General features: G+C 48.5%; 1 protein-coding gene across 19 annotated transcripts in view; it reads left to right on the forward strand.

The window, feature by feature from the left end:
* The window catches only part of PTPRS (protein tyrosine phosphatase receptor type S), a 307,055-nt gene that overhangs the window by 156,588 nt on the left and 135,219 nt on the right, over nt 1–15,248 (forward strand). For all 19 annotated transcript variants that reach the window (XM_083720166.1, XM_083720154.1, XM_083720157.1 and 16 more), the window contains one exon: nt 12,934–13,122. In XM_083720166.1, coding sequence (XP_083576292.1) covers nt 12,934–13,122 — 189 coding nt within the window. The remainder of the gene's footprint in view (nt 1–12,933; nt 13,123–15,248) is intronic.

Genomic DNA, 15,248 nt, shown 5'->3' on the forward strand with positions numbered 1-15,248 from the left:
GGGCATAGGGATTCGTTCATTTATTTTTTTCAAAATATAGTCGGGGCCCCCACAATGTCTGAGGGATAGTGGACCGGCCCCCTGCTGAAAAAGTTTGCTGACCCCTGGTTTAGAAGATGCTGCGTCAAAGCAAGGGGGACAAAGATGGTAAAGGGTCTGGAAACCAAGCCTTGTGAGGAGCGCTTGAAGGAGTTGGGGATGTTTAGCTTGGAAAAGTGGAGACAGACAGGAGGATAGGATAGTCGTCTTCAAATGGATGTAGCCTACCTTGATTTCAGCAAGGCATTTGACAAGGTGCCCCATGATATTCTTGTAAAGAAGCTGGTAAAATGCGGTCTTGACTATGCTACCACTCAGTGGATTTGTAACTGGCTGACTGACCGAACCCAAAGGGTGCTCATCAATGGTTCCTCTTCATCCTGGAGAAGAGTGACTAGTGGGGTGCCACAGGGTTCTGTCTTGGGCCCGGTCTTATTCAACATATTTATCAACGACTTGGATGATGGACTCAAGGGCATCCTGATCAAATTTGCAGATGACACCAAACTGGGAGGGGTGGCTAACACCCCAGAGGACAGGATCACACTTCAAAACGACCTTGACAGGTTAGAGAACTGGGCCAAAACAAACAAGATGAATTTTAACAGGGAGAAATGTAAAGTATTGCACTTGGGCAAAAAAAATGAGAGGCACAAATACAAGATGGGTGACACCTGGCTTGAGAGCAGTACATGTGAAAAGGATCTAGGAGTCTTGGTTGACCACAAACTTGAGATGAGCCAACAGTGTGACGCGGCAGCTTAAAAAGCCAATGCAATTCTGGGCTGCATCCATAGGAGTATAGCATCTAGATCAAGGGAAGTAATAGTGCCACTGTATTCTGCTCTGGTCAGACCTCACCTGGAGTACTGTGTCCAGTTCTGGGCACCACAGTTCAAGAAGGACACTGACAAACTGGAACGTGTCCAGAGGAGGGCAACCAAAATGGTCCAAGGCCTGGAAACGATGCCTTATGAGGAACGGCTAAGGGAGCTGGGCATGTTTAGCCTGGAGAAGAGGAGGTTAAGGGGTGATATGATAGCCACGTTCAAATATATAAAAGGATGTCACATAGAGGAGGGAGAAAGGTTGTTTTCTGCTGCTCCAGAGAAGCGAACACGGAGCAATCGTTCCAAACTACAAGAAAGAAGATTCCACCTAAACATTAGGAAGAACTTCCTGACAGTAAGAGCTGTTTGACAGTGGAATTTGCTGCCAAGGAGTGTGGTGGAGTCTCCTTCTTTGGAGGTCTTTAAGCAGAGGCTTGACAACCATATGCCAGGAGTGCTCTGATGGTGTTTCCTGCTTGGCAGGGGGTTGGACTCGGTGGCCCTTGGGGTCTCTTCCAACTCTATGGTTCTGTGATTCTATGAAATATCTCAAGGGCTGTCACATGGAAGAGGAAGCATGCTTGTATTCTCCTGCTCTGGAGGTTAGGATTCGAACCCATGGCTTCCATTTACAAAAGAATGAGATTCCGACTCAACATCAAGACGAACTTTCTGGTCATAGGAGCTGTTCCACAGTGAAAAAGACTCCCTCAGAAGGTGGTGGACTCTTATTTGCTGGAAGTTTTTAAACAAAGGTTGGTTGGCCACCTGTCAGGGATTCTTAAGCTGTGAATCCTGCATTACAGGGGACTAGACTAGATGACTCTTTGGGATCCCTTACAATTCTGCAATTCAATGATTCGTTGACCTTTCATCCAGGGCTTCCCTGTGCAAAATCTTCTATACAAGATCTCAAAGTAGCTGTCTTATTCCAAAGGAATTTCAGAAATAGACTGGGAAGAGAAGTTGCTGAGTTGCAACTTACTACCAAACTTAAAACCATGGAGAGACCTGGTCTGAATAGAGACATTGGATTCTTATCTCATTATACAGGATAAAGCTATTTTTAGCCATCTCACCCCTTGCTTTTTCCTGTAAGACCAATTGCAGTTGTTAACAGGTTTACCACACCTATCAGCCAATCACCCATTCCCACCACCCTTCTGAGTAATACCCCTCCCCACCCTCTTACTATATATAAGGGTCTGGGGACTTCTGTTTCAGTGTACAGTGGTGCCTCGCAAGACGAAATTAATTCGTTCCGCAAGTCTTTTCGTCTTGCGAGTTTTTCGTCTTGCGAAGCACGGTTTCCCATAGGAATGCATTAAAAATCAATTAATGCGTTCCTATGGAAACCGCCTTCAGACCAGGTCGAGGGACAGTCTGTCCCCCGACCTCTTCTGAAGGCCGGCGGAGGGCGAAAGTCTTTGCTCCCCCCCGCCTGCCTTCAAAAGCCATCCGGGATAGCGGGAAGCGCTTCCCTGCTATCCCGGACTGCTTTTAAAATGCTGGCGGTGGGGAGCAAAGCCTTTCGGCCCCCGCCGGCCTTCCTGGACCTCTTCTGAAGGCCGGAGGGGGGGGAAAGGCTTTGCTCCCCACCGCTAGCATTTAAAAGAGGTCCCCGGAGATTTCCCTATGGGCTTTCTTCTTGCGAAGCAAGCCCATAGGGAAATTCGTTTTGCAAAGCGCCTCCAAAACGGAAAACCCTTTCGTCTAGCGGGTTTTTCGTCTTGCGAGGCGTTCGTCTTGCGGGGCACCACTGTATCTGAAGAAGTGTGCATGCACACGAAAGCTCATGCCAAGAACAAACCTAGTTGGTCTCTAAGGTGCCATTGGTCCCATCACCTCCTGGCAAATAGAAGGGGAAGAAATGGAGGCAGTGAGAGATTTTACTTTCTTGGGCTCCATGATCACTGCAGATAGTGACAGCAGTCATGAAATTAAAAGACACCTGCTTCTTGGGAGAAAAGCGATGACAAACCTAGACAGCATCTTAAAAAGCAGAGACATCACCTTGAAGACAAAGGTCCGTATAGTTAAAGCTATGGTTTTCCCAGTAGTGATGTATGGAAGTGAGAGCTGGACTATAAAGAAGGCTGATCGTCGAAGAATGGATGCTTTTGAATTCTGGTGCTGGAGGAGATTCTTGAGAGTCCCATGGACTGCAAGAAGATCAAACCTCTCTATTCTGAAGGAAATCAGCCCTGAGTGCTCAATGGAAGGACAGATCCTGAAGCTGAGGCTGCAATACTTTGACCACCTCATGAGAAGAGAAGACTCCCTGGAAAAGACCCTGATGTTGGGAAAGATGGAGGGCGCAAGGAGAAGGGGACGACAGAGGACGAGATGGTTGGATAGTGTTTTCGAGGTTACCAGCATGAGTTTGACCAAACTGCAGGAGGCAGTGGAAGACAGGAGTGCCTGGCGTGCTCTGGTCCAGGGGGTCACGAAGAGTCGGACACGACTAAACGACTAAACAACAAGGTGCCACTGGAAGGAATTTATTGTGTTCTGTTTCGACTACAGCAGACCAACACGGCCACCTACCTGTAACTCTCCCTAGAGAGTTTTGCACGATGCAGTGCAATACTTGCCGCCCTAGAAAAGAGGAGTTCATCCTGATCTGAAAGAAGAAAGAAAGCATAAAACTTATTCCTTGGAAGTTGGGTGTCCATCAGCCACAGATGATTTCATTGAGATTCCTGCATTGCAGGGGTTGGGCTGGATGACCCCCTGGGTCCCTCCCAACTCTGCAATACTCTGAACCTATGAGCGAATCCCTTCACCACACATTTTCCTTGTCGCAGAAGTCCAGTTTTTTCAAGAAGCGAGTCTGGGGTGTAAGAGCTCCAGGGCTGCTTTAATTGCTCGCCCCGGAGTTGCCAGTTTGCAATTGAATCCCCTCCGAAAGCAGCGAGGGTCCAGAAAGTGTCACTAGATTTGGTTTTGGTTTCTAGTGACACTTTCTGGACCCTCGCTGCTTTCGGAGGGGATTCACCTCCGAAAGGTACATTCTTTCACCTTTGGTGGACATGTCCAAGGATTAAGGTTTTCTGGGAGATGATCTATAATGAAATGAAAAAGGTATTTAAATATACCTTTCTGAAGAAACCAGAGGCCTTTCTCCTGGGCATGGTCGGCCAATTGGTGCCAAAGAAGGACAGAACTTTCTTTATGTATGCAACAACAGCAGCAAGAATTCTCATTGCAAAGTATTGGAAGACACAAGAACTACTCACTCTGGAAGAATGGCAGATGAAGGTGATGGACTATATGGGATTGGCAGAAATGACTGGCAGAATCCGAGACCAGGGAGAAGAGACGGTGTAGGAAGATTGGAAGAAATTTAAAGACTATTTAACAAAAGTATTGTAAGATCAATGAATGTTAGAATGATGTTGGAATGAATTTATGTGACTCTAGCAGAAATGTAACAAAGATTTAAGAAAAATAGACTGTTAATTCGTGAAAGGAAGGAAAGTAAACTTATATTAGTATCAAGAAAAATTCTCAGGACAAAAATTTGAAAAGAGGGAAAGGATTTGCTGAAATGGATAATTGACTTAGAATACAAGAAAGGGAGGTGTGAGGAGGTCAGGGAAATAAGCTAATGAAAGGAAAGTAATGGGAAGATTTGTTGTATTTTTTCCTTTTTCTTTTTTTTCCCTTCTTGATTCTTCTTTTTGCTTACTGATTTTTCTTTTTTCCTTTTTGTATTTTATTTTTTCTTGTTTGAAAGGATGTTTTCTTGATTTCTCTTTTTGTACTTCTAAAACTTTAATAAATATCTTATATTTTAAAAAAAACCAGAAAGTGTCACTAGATTCTTCTGTGCAGCCACACATTCTCTCTCTCTCCCCCATTCCTTTTCTCAGACAAAGTTATCCTTTTGACCTGTCTTTGGATTTCGGGCCGCAAAGATCGACTTCTCCTTCCCCTTGTGCCGGACTCATTTCTAACTGCTGGGGAGAGTTAAAAGGACAAAAACTGAATCTATTAACTTCTGCTTTTTCACAAAGAGCAGGCGAGCGAGTGTGGACAGCCTCCCTGACTCTTTGTGCCTCCCCAACCCCCTTCCCCCCCTCCTCATGCTTTTCTTTCTTCCCTCTTCTCCCTACTCCAAACCTCCGCCGTCTCTACTACCTAGGGTAGCCCTCTCAACAAAGGTTTCCAACAGGAATACATCGGACGCGGCCTTAAACCAGGGCCGCTTATTATTTGTACAGTCATACCTCGGGTTACAGACTCTTCTGGTTGCGTTTTTTCGGGTTACGGACCGCCGAAACCCAGAAGGACCGGAATGGGTTACTTCCGGGTTTCGGCAGTCGCGCATGCGCAAAAGTGCTAAATTGCGCTTTGCACATGCACAGACGCGCCGAATCGCAACCTGCACAGACGCGCCGCTGCGGGTTGCGGATGTTGCAAGTTGTGAGCGTGCATCCTGCATGGATCACGTTCGCAACCCGAGCGTCCACTGTATTAAAGGTAAAGGATAAAGGGACCCCTGACCATTAGGTCCAGTTGTGGCCGACTCTGGGGTTGCGGCACTCATCTCGCTTTATTGGCCGAGGGAGCCGGCGTACAGCTTCCGAGTTATGTGGCCAGCATGACTAAGCTGCTTCTGGCGAACCAGAGCAGCACATGGAAACGCCATTTACCTTCCCGCCGGAGTGGTACCTATTTATCTACTTGCACTTTGACGTGCTTTCGAACTGCTAGGCTGGCAGGAAGGGAGACCAAGCAACGGGAGCTCACCCCGTCGCAGGGATTTGAACCGCCGACCTTCTGATCAGCAAGTCCTAGGCTCTGTGGTTTAACCCACAGCGCCACCCGCATCCCACTGTATTATTATTGCATTTATTTCCCACCTGTTGCCCCAAGGAGCCCAAGGTGGCTTGTGCCTGGTTCTCCCTTTTCTCATTTATTCCCGACAACAACCCTGCGAAGTAGCAACCTCTCTTCGCAGGGGAATCAATCCATCCCCTTGATCATTTTTGGTTGGTGGAGCACGAGACTCTTAATCTCAGGCTTGTGGGTTAGATCCCCACACTGGGCAAAAGATTCTTACATTGGAACGGGTCGGGCTACTGGATGAGACCCCCATGGCCCCTTCCGACTTTGCAACTCTATGAGTCTGGTTTCCCTTTCCTGAACCTTTTCCCAACTCCATGATACCCTTTTTGGACCAAGGCGACCAGAACCCTTCACGGTATTCCATGCGCGGCTGCCCCCAGATTTGCTTAGCAGCGTTATGATATCGGCAGTTTTATTTTCAACGATCCTTAGCGTGGGATCGTCCTTTTCCGTTTGTTTCTCAATGCACCCTATTAAAAGAGCTGCAATGCTCCCTGGGAGACCTTTGCACTTTCACTTAACAAGCGGCTTATTCCAGCAAGGAGAGTCGGGGACGGACGGACGGACAACAAGGGGTGCACAGCAAGGGGGAGAACCCTCTGGGAAGGGCTGCTGCGAACAGAGAGGACCAAGCCCTGCAGATGTGGCCGTGCAGGGGTGACATCATCCCAAGGAGAGGCGACTGACGTCTGCGTTGTACCTGTTCCAAGACAAACGTAGACCCCCCCAAAAGGCCTGACCTGAAAGCAGGCCCCTCACTTTGCCAAGGCACAATGTGTGCTTTCAACTGAAGTTTGGTGACAGCGGGGAATGCAGCGTTGCACAAGTGTTTGCATGCACCAAATAAGAATGGATCAGGCCAGAGGGGGTCCATCTTTTCCAACATCCTGTTCTCACAGGGGCTAACCAGGCGATCCGAGCACAAGAGCATGGGTAGGCAAACTAAGGCCCGGGGGCCGGATCTGTCCCAATTGCCTTCTAAATCTGGCCTGCGGGCGGTCCAGGAATCAGTGTGTTTTTACACAAGTAGAATGTGTCCTTTTATTTAAAACACATCTCTGGGTTATTTGTGGAGGCTGCCTGGTGTTTTTACATGAGCAGAATGCGTGCTTTTATTTAAGATGCATCTCTGGGTTATTTGTGGGGCCTGCCTAGTGTTTTTACATGAGTAGAACATGTCCTTTTATTTAAAATGCATCTCTGGGTTATTTGTGGAGCCTGCCTGGTGTTTTTACATGAGTAGAACGTGTGCTTTTATTTAAAATGCATCTCTGGGTTATTTGTGGAGCATAGAAATCCGTTCATTATTATTTTTTCCAAAGTGTGGTCCGGCCCCCACACAAGGCCTGAGGGACAGTGGACCGGCCCCCTGCTGAAAAAGTTTGCTGACTCCTGCACAAGAGCAATTCTTTCCGCCTGCAGGCAACTGGTATTCTGGAGCATCGCAGTCCCCAACAGTGGAGCCTTATTCTCCCCCATGCAATTGTCTAACCCCCTTTCAAAGCCATGCAAGTTAGAGCCCACCGCTGCTTTCTTTGCAGTTCAGCCCTGCGTTGCGTGAAGGAGTTCAAGGCACAGGCTTCCCCTGTTGGAGGCTGGTTCCGGGTCACCCACGCCGCCTGTTCGGCCACCAACGCTGCCTCTGAACTTGTCAAAAACCATCCCCATCCATCTCTGTTGTTATTGTTGTTTAGTTGTGTCCGACTCTTCGTGATCCCCTGGACCAGAGCACGCCAGGCCCTCCTGTCTTCCACTGCCTGCCGCAGTTTGGTCAAACTCATGCTGGTAGCTTTGAGAACACTGTCCCACCATCTTCGTCCCCTTCTCCTTGTGCCCTCCATCTTTCCCAACATCAGGGTCTTTTCCAGGGAGTCTTCTCTTCTCATGAGGTGGCCAAAGTCTTGCAGACTCAGCTTCAGGATCTGTCCTTCCAGTGAGCACTCAGGGCTGATTTCCTTAAGAATGGATGCATTTGATCTTCTTGCAGTCCATGGGACTCTCAAGAGTCTCCTCCAGCACCAGAATTCAAAAGTCTCAATTCTTCAGCGATCAGCCTTCTTTACGGTCCAGCTCTCACTTCCATACATCACTACTGGGAAAACCATGGCTTTAACTATACGGACCTTTGTTGGCATTTCTTGACCTTTGTTGTTCCTTCATGGATCACTGCCTTGCCGTGGCGAAGGGGCTTGAATAACTCAGAGAAGCTATGAGCCATGCCGTGCAGGGCCACCCAAGATGGACAGGTCATAGTGGAGAGTTTTGACCAAACGTGATCCACCTGGAGCAGGAACCGGCAAGCCACTCCAGTATCCCTGCCAAGAACACTCCATGGACAAAGACAGCAGGTAGCCATCTCTGATGAGGCACTAACACCTCTTCCTTCAACGCCTTTGCTTGCCTGGTGCCTGCCTGTCTCCCTTTGGCTCCTTCATCGCCCCAATCTGAGCATCAAAAGTTTGGGCAGCAACCACGCCCTGAGTTTGAGTTTGCCATCGGGCAGGCGTTGGTTTGCCTTCAGATGCCAGTCTGCCCCTGAATCTACTGAGAGCAGTGTTGAACAGGATGCTGGACCAGATCCCAAGGCTTGATCGATTTTTTATTTTATTAGTTTTCCAAATTTATAACAAACATATCCCCAAACAAAAAAAAGAAAACATCAAAAAACAAGCAAACAAACCTATATCCAAGCTGTAAAAAAATCCACTTTTGTTATCATTGTTGGGTGACTTCCTTGAATCCCCCTGAGTTTCCATATAGATCATTGTAGCAGTTTTCCAAAACTATTTTCACATAAAATTTACTTGGTCGATTAACATCTTTCTTCCTTTTCATTTTGACTTTTATCCATAGTCTTCACAATATCACATATTTAAATTCTAGGCCAATCTGTTACTCCCAAGTATTTCTGTTTAAGTTATCTTAACATATTTAACTAATTACAGATAGGTAGCCGTGTTGGTCTGCCATAGTCAAAACAAAATAAAAAAATTCCTTCCAGTAGCACCTTAAAGACCAACTAAGTTAGTTCTTGGTATGAGCTTTCGTGTGCATGCACACTTCTTCAGATACACTAAGAACTAACTTAGTTGGTCTTTAAGGTGCTACTGGAAGGAATTTTTTTATTTTATATTTAACTAAATAATCTTTAAATTTCTTCCATTCCTCTTGATACTCCTTCTGGTTGCGGACTCTTCCGGTCGGGTCGGCTAGCTCCAAAAAGTCCATCATCTTCATCTGCCAATCTTCCACTGTTGGCACTTCTTGTGGTTTCCAATTTTTGGCCAGCAAAATTCTAGCTGCAAGGCTTGATCGATTGCTTGTTGGGAACCCCGGGCGTTTTGGGTGTTTAGATGCGCACCGGTGGTCCCTGTTTTTGCATGCCAGCAGCGCCCTTCTCAGGTGGGTGGGGGGCTCTCGTCTTCCCCCACCCCCGGTTGGTGGCATGTGCCAGCCTCTGGGAACCACGTCCTTCGCAGATCTCATCTCGAATCTGATCACGCCTCCAGCCGCGGTTGTTTTAATTAAACTCCGAGGAATTCTGCACAATGTGCCACAAGATTAACATTTTTGTTTAATTAGAAACACTCCGTAATAATAGTTGTCGCAGGCACCCTCCCTTCGCCGCCCTCCCTCCCTGATCTCCCCGCTCATATAGTATCCACCCACCCATCTCCTGCCTGTCAAGAGGGGCTGATCTATCTCTTGGCAGATTAATTAGTTTGTGGAATTAACAGGCTTCGGGAAGGGGAAGCATCTGAGCGGAGGAGCTGGAAGCTTCAGAGCATGATGTCACAACCAGCCAATCAGGTGCAAGACGTTCCCGGCTCCACATGGAACGATGCAAACAATCCGGCTGCTGGGTGCGCTTCGGATGAATGCACAGGAAATTCTGAATGGTGTGGAGCATGGGTAGGCAAACTAAGACCTGGGGGGGGGGGCGGATCCGGCCCAATCGCCTTCTCAATCCGGCCCGCAGGTGGTCCGGGAATCAGCGTGTTTTTACATGAGTAGAAAGTGTCCTTTTATTTAAAATGCATCTCTGGGTTATTTGTGGGGCCTGCCTGGTGTTTTTACATGAGTAGAAGGTGTGCTTTTTTACAGTGGTACCTCTGGATACGAACGGGATCCGTTCCGGAGCCCCGTTCACATCCAGAAGCAAACATAACCAGCGACTGCAAGTCTGAGCACGCACGCATCGCTTTTTGCCGCTTCTGCGCAAGCACGTGATGTCATTTTGAGCGTATGCGCAAGCGGCGAAAGCCGGAAGTAACACGCTCCGTTACTTCCGGGTTGCCGCGGAGCGCAACTCGAACGAACTCAACATGAAGCATATTCAACCTGAGGTGTGACTGTACAGTGGTACCTCAGGTTACACACGCTTCAGGTAACAGACACCGCTAACCCAGAAATAGTGCTTCAGGTTAAGAACTTTGCTTCAGGATGAGAACAGAAATCGTGCTCCGGTGGCGCAGCGGCAGCGGGAGGCCCCATTAGCTAAAGTGGTGCTTCAGGTTAAGAACAGTTTCAGGTTAAGTACTGACCTCCGGAACGAATTAAGTGCTTAACCAGAGGTACCGCTGTATTTAAAATGCATCTCTGGGTTATTTGTGGGGCATAGCAATTCATTCATCCCCCCCCCAATATAGTCTGGTCCCCCACATTGTCTGAGGGACAGTGGACTGGCCCCCTGCTGAAAAAGTTTGCTGGCCCCTGTGTGGAGAGAGGCAGCTTTTCTCTCTCTCCCTCGCTTCCCTCATATGCTAAAACATTATCTGTTTATTCTGAACTCCAACCACTGGCCCAGATCAAGACCTGGAAATACTACAGCTTCCGCCTCCATAGGCAACCAAGTACGAATCAGAACTAATCCACTGTGAAGACTATATTCGTAATAATTAATATTTATGATTGATAGAATAATAGAGCATAGATTTGCTGCAACACATGGCGAGATATTACGTCCTTGCATTATTTTTGTTTGCATTTGTAGGAAGCGTCCCTCCACTGTCCAGTTTAGCTGGGGGGAAAGTGATAAAAAGAGAAGAGGAAAAAATGGAGGAATAATGTGGCGTTCAAAGAAGCCTATGTTCTGATTTCCCCCCCCCCCCATGATGGCTCCTAAGTTTTGGGGTTTTTTAAAACTATAAAATGTCCAAATTCCTAAATAATAATAATATATTTGTGTGTATGCTCCCCTGCTTTGCTAGTGCCAGTCGGCCTTGTGAGTTTCCCCGTTGTTGTTGTTAACGTTGCAAACCCGGAAGTGACTGTCCTGGTTTGCGAGCTATTTTTGGAAGCCAAACGTCCGACGGGGCTTCCGATTGGCTGCAGAAGTTTCCTGCAGCCAGTCAGAGTTCCAAAACCAAAGCACGTCTTCTGATTGGCTGCAGGAAACTTCTGCAGCCAATCAGAAGACGTGCTTTGGTTTTGGAACTCTGACAGACTTCTGGAACGGATTCCGTTTGACTTCCAAGGTGCGACTCTATTGGTCTTTGGTCCATCTAATTCGATGCACACTTCCCTCACGACCCGGAAGCTGCGGTTAGTGCGGAATGCTGCGGCGCAATTGCTGACAGGAGTGAGGCCTTGCCTGCGCATGGCGCATGGCGCCTGTGCTCCGCACCGGTTGCCAGTTTGCTGCTGGACCAAGTCCAAGGTGTTTCTCTTAAAGCCCTTAGCAACTGGGGACCAGTTTACCCGCGAGATCACACCATATTTGCCCATTGCCTGCCAGTGACGCTGGGTGTTTTGTGTGCTCCAGAAGCCTGAGATTACATTGTGCAAAGGAACAAGTTGTGGCTCCTTTCTTTGAGGATGCCAAACCAAATTCTGATGGTCTGAGGCAGAGATGGTGGCGCAGGGAACTGAGAAAGCGAGCAGGGGAAAGTACCGTATTTTTCGCTCTATAAGACGCACCAGACCACAAGACGCACCTAGTTTTGGAGGAGGAAAACAGGAAAAAAAATATTCTGAATCCCAGAAGCCAGAACAGCAGGAGGGATCGCTGTGCAGCGAAAGCAGCAATTCCTCTTGCTGTTCTGGCTTCTGGGATAGCTGCGCAGCCTGCATTCGCACCATAAGACGCACACACATTTCCCCTTACTTTTTAGGAGGGGAAAAGTGAGTCTTATAGAGCAAAAAATACGGTATTTTTCCCTGTCTCCTAACACAAGGACTCGTGGGCATTCGGCAAAGCTGAGGAGAGGCCTAAAAAAGAGTAATTCTTCACGACAGTGTGCAGTTAATAATAATGATAATAATGATAATAATGATAATATTTTATTTAGACCCCGCCCCTCCCATGCCAGAGCTGGGCTCAGGGCAGCTAACACCAGTAAAATTACAGGAAAAACATAACAGGGGAAAAAACCAATTTAAAATACAGGTTAAAATGGAATTTTAAAAGTTAAACTGTGGAACTCCCTTCCACAAGAGGCAGTGATGGGCACAACCTGGGATTCTTTAACAGAGGATGTCTCCTAGCCACAATGTTCTGTCTCCACTGTCTGAATACTGCAAGGGGAAGGGAGCTGCAGCTGTAGACTTCCCATCTTGCTTGTGGACTTCCCATTGGGGCGTCTGGTCAGCCACTGGGAGAACAGGACGCTGGACTAGATGAGCCTGATCCAGCTGCTAATGTTCTTATAAGAGAGCATTTCCTACCGGGGTGCATGGGAGTCACAGTTTCCCATGCCTCCCCAGGTCACAATTTCCCACGCCTCCCCGAGTGGCAGTTTCCCACGCCTCCCCGAGTGGCAGTTTCCCATGCCTCCCCGAGTCGCAGTTTCCCATGCCTCCCCGAGTGGCAATTTCCCATGCCTCCCCGAGTCGCAATTTCCCATGCCTCCCCGAGTCGCATTATCCCATGCCTCCCCGAGTCGCAGTTTCCCATGCCTCCCCGAGTCGCAATTTCCCATGCTTCCCCAGGTCGCAGTTTCCCATGCCTCCCCGAGTCGCAGTTTCCCATGCCTCCCCGAGTCGCAGTTTCCCATGCCTCCCCAGGTCACAGTTTCCCATGCCTCCCCGAGTCATGATATCCCATTTTTCCCCAAGTTGCAATTTCCCATGCCTCCCCAAGTCACAATTTCCCATGCTTCCCCAAGTCGCAGTTTCCCATGCCTCCCGGAGCCCTTCGCAGAGAATGCCGCCTCCTGCCGCCTCCGCAGAGTCTAACCCTTTCCCCTTTTGCCCGTGTCGTTGCGAACAGAGGACCAGCTGCCCTCCGGCTTCCCCATCATCGACATGGGGCCCCAGCTGAAAGTGGTGGAGCGCACCCGGACTGCCACCATGCTCTGCGCAGCCAGTGGGAACCCAGATCCAGAGATCACGTGGTTCAAAGATTTCCTGCCCGTCGACCCCAGCGCCAGCAACGGAAGGATAAAGCAGCTGAGATCAGGTGAGGCGAACTGGTCGGCTTGGTGGGGCAGGTGACGCTTCGGTCAAGATCCTGCTCGGACGCTCGTGTGTGCTGTCTGCAGAGTAAACCGCTCTCTGTGCCAGAGAGTCCTCTTTGGAACCCTGAGCTGACTCTGGGAAAGGATTGGGGGATCACAAGGTCTTATATATACTTATTTATTGCGTCCATATATTCTTAAGCGAGCTCAAGGTGGCATCCCACCTTCTCTGAGAGGCAGCGAATGGCCCCCAAAGAGATCCATGGCCTAGTGGGGATTTGAACCCTGATCTCCCAGGTCCGGGTCTGGAATTCTAACCACTATGCTAGCACTGCCTCTTTCAGGAATAATAATAATAATAATAATAATAATAATAGTAATTTATTATTTATACCCCGCCCATCTGGCTGGGCTTCCCCAGCCACTCTGGGCGGCTTCCAATAAAACACTAAAATATAATAACCTATTAAACATTAAAAGCTTCCCTGAACAGGGCTGCCTTCAGATGTCTTCTAAATGTCTGGTAGTTGTTGTTCTCTTTGACATCTGGTGGGAGGGCATTCCACAGGGCAGGCACCACTACCGAGAAGGCCCTCTGCCTGGTTCCCTGTAACCTCACTTCTCACAGGGAGGGAACCACCAGAAGGCCCTTGGAGCTGGACCTCAGTGTCCGGGCCGAAAGATGGGGGTGGAGACGCTCCTTCAGGTATACTGGGCCTTTGAGGCCGTTTAGGGCTTTCAAGGTCAGCACCAACACTTTGAATTGTACTCGGAAACGTACTGGGAGCCAGTGTAGTTCTTTCAAGACCGGTGTTATGTGGTCTCGGCAGCCGCTCCCAGTCACCAGTCCGGCTGCCGCATTCTGGATTAGTTGCAGTTTCCCGGTCACCTTCAAAGGTGGCCCCACATAGAGCGCATTGCAGGAGTCCAAGCGAGAGATAACTAGAGCATGCACCACTCTGGCAAGACAGTCTGCTGGCAGGTAGGGTCTCAGCCTGCGTACCAGATGGAGCTGGACACAGAATTGACCTGCGCCTCCATACACACAGTGCTTAGCATGCGCTGTATGTTAAGCATGCAAGTATCTGGAAAAGTTAACTTTATGCAGCTGGGCACACTTGCAGTTTTGCCAGAACTCAGCTGCATTTAAATAGCCTTTGCCAGGGTTGAGTGTTATAAACCCACTTGTGTGAATGTTTGTGGCAGTTTGGAAACTAGGGTGACGCCTGGTGCAATGTTTCGAGGGACGTCGTGGGCCCAGGACTCTGCTGCCCCTACCTGGGCTTTGTGACCGAAGTAACGGATGTAGAAACGACCACATGAAATTCCATTTGTTGGGTCTTTTCCATCCTCTCATTTTTCCGGAGTGCTTGCCTCCCGTCTCTTGTATCAAGGGACAGATGAATCTGTGTTGGTTTCCATTTGTTAAATTCAGTTCTCCACGCTTATTTTTTCATTTATTTATTTATCGCATTTATAGATACCGCCTTCCGCCCCCCCCAAAAGAGCTCAAGGTGGTGCAAAAGATTATCCTGCTTTCACCTGTCCGTTTGTTTACCTGCCCTTCAGTTAATTTTGAGTTGCGGTTTTGTGTCTCGTGATGTGTTTCCATGTGGCTTTGCCTTCAGAGTTGTTTCCTCGTTCCCTCCCCTGGTTGTGTGTTGTGTAACTGTGTTTGTGTGTGTTTAGCTTCGAGGTGTTGGCCGCTCTTAGTTCCAACATGGAGACCTCCTTTGTTACGGCTAAAGAAAGCCACGCTTTGCAGAGTTGGGATAGCCATCTCTGATGGATGCTTTTGTTGAGATTCCTGCATGGAAGGGGGTTGGATGAGATGGTGTTTCAAATATATGATTCTATGATTCTGCACTGTTTTGTTTCCCAGCTGCAATCTCCAAAAAGGGACGCGGGTGGCACTGTGGGTTAAACCACAGAGCCTAGGACTTGCCGATCAGAAGGTCGGCGGTTCGAAGCCCCACAATGGGGTGAGCTCCCGTTGCTCGGTCCCAGCTCCTGCCAACCTAGCAGTTCAAAAGCACGTCAAAGTGCAAGTAGATAAATAGGTACCGCTCCGGCGGGAAAGTAAGCGGCGTTTCCGTGCGCTGCTCTGGTTTGCCAGAAGCGGCTTAGT

This window comes from Podarcis gaigeae (assembly GCF_964106915.1).
Source record: "Podarcis gaigeae genome assembly, chromosome: 18".
NCBI classification, from domain to species: domain Eukaryota; kingdom Metazoa; phylum Chordata; class Lepidosauria; order Squamata; family Lacertidae; genus Podarcis; species Podarcis gaigeae.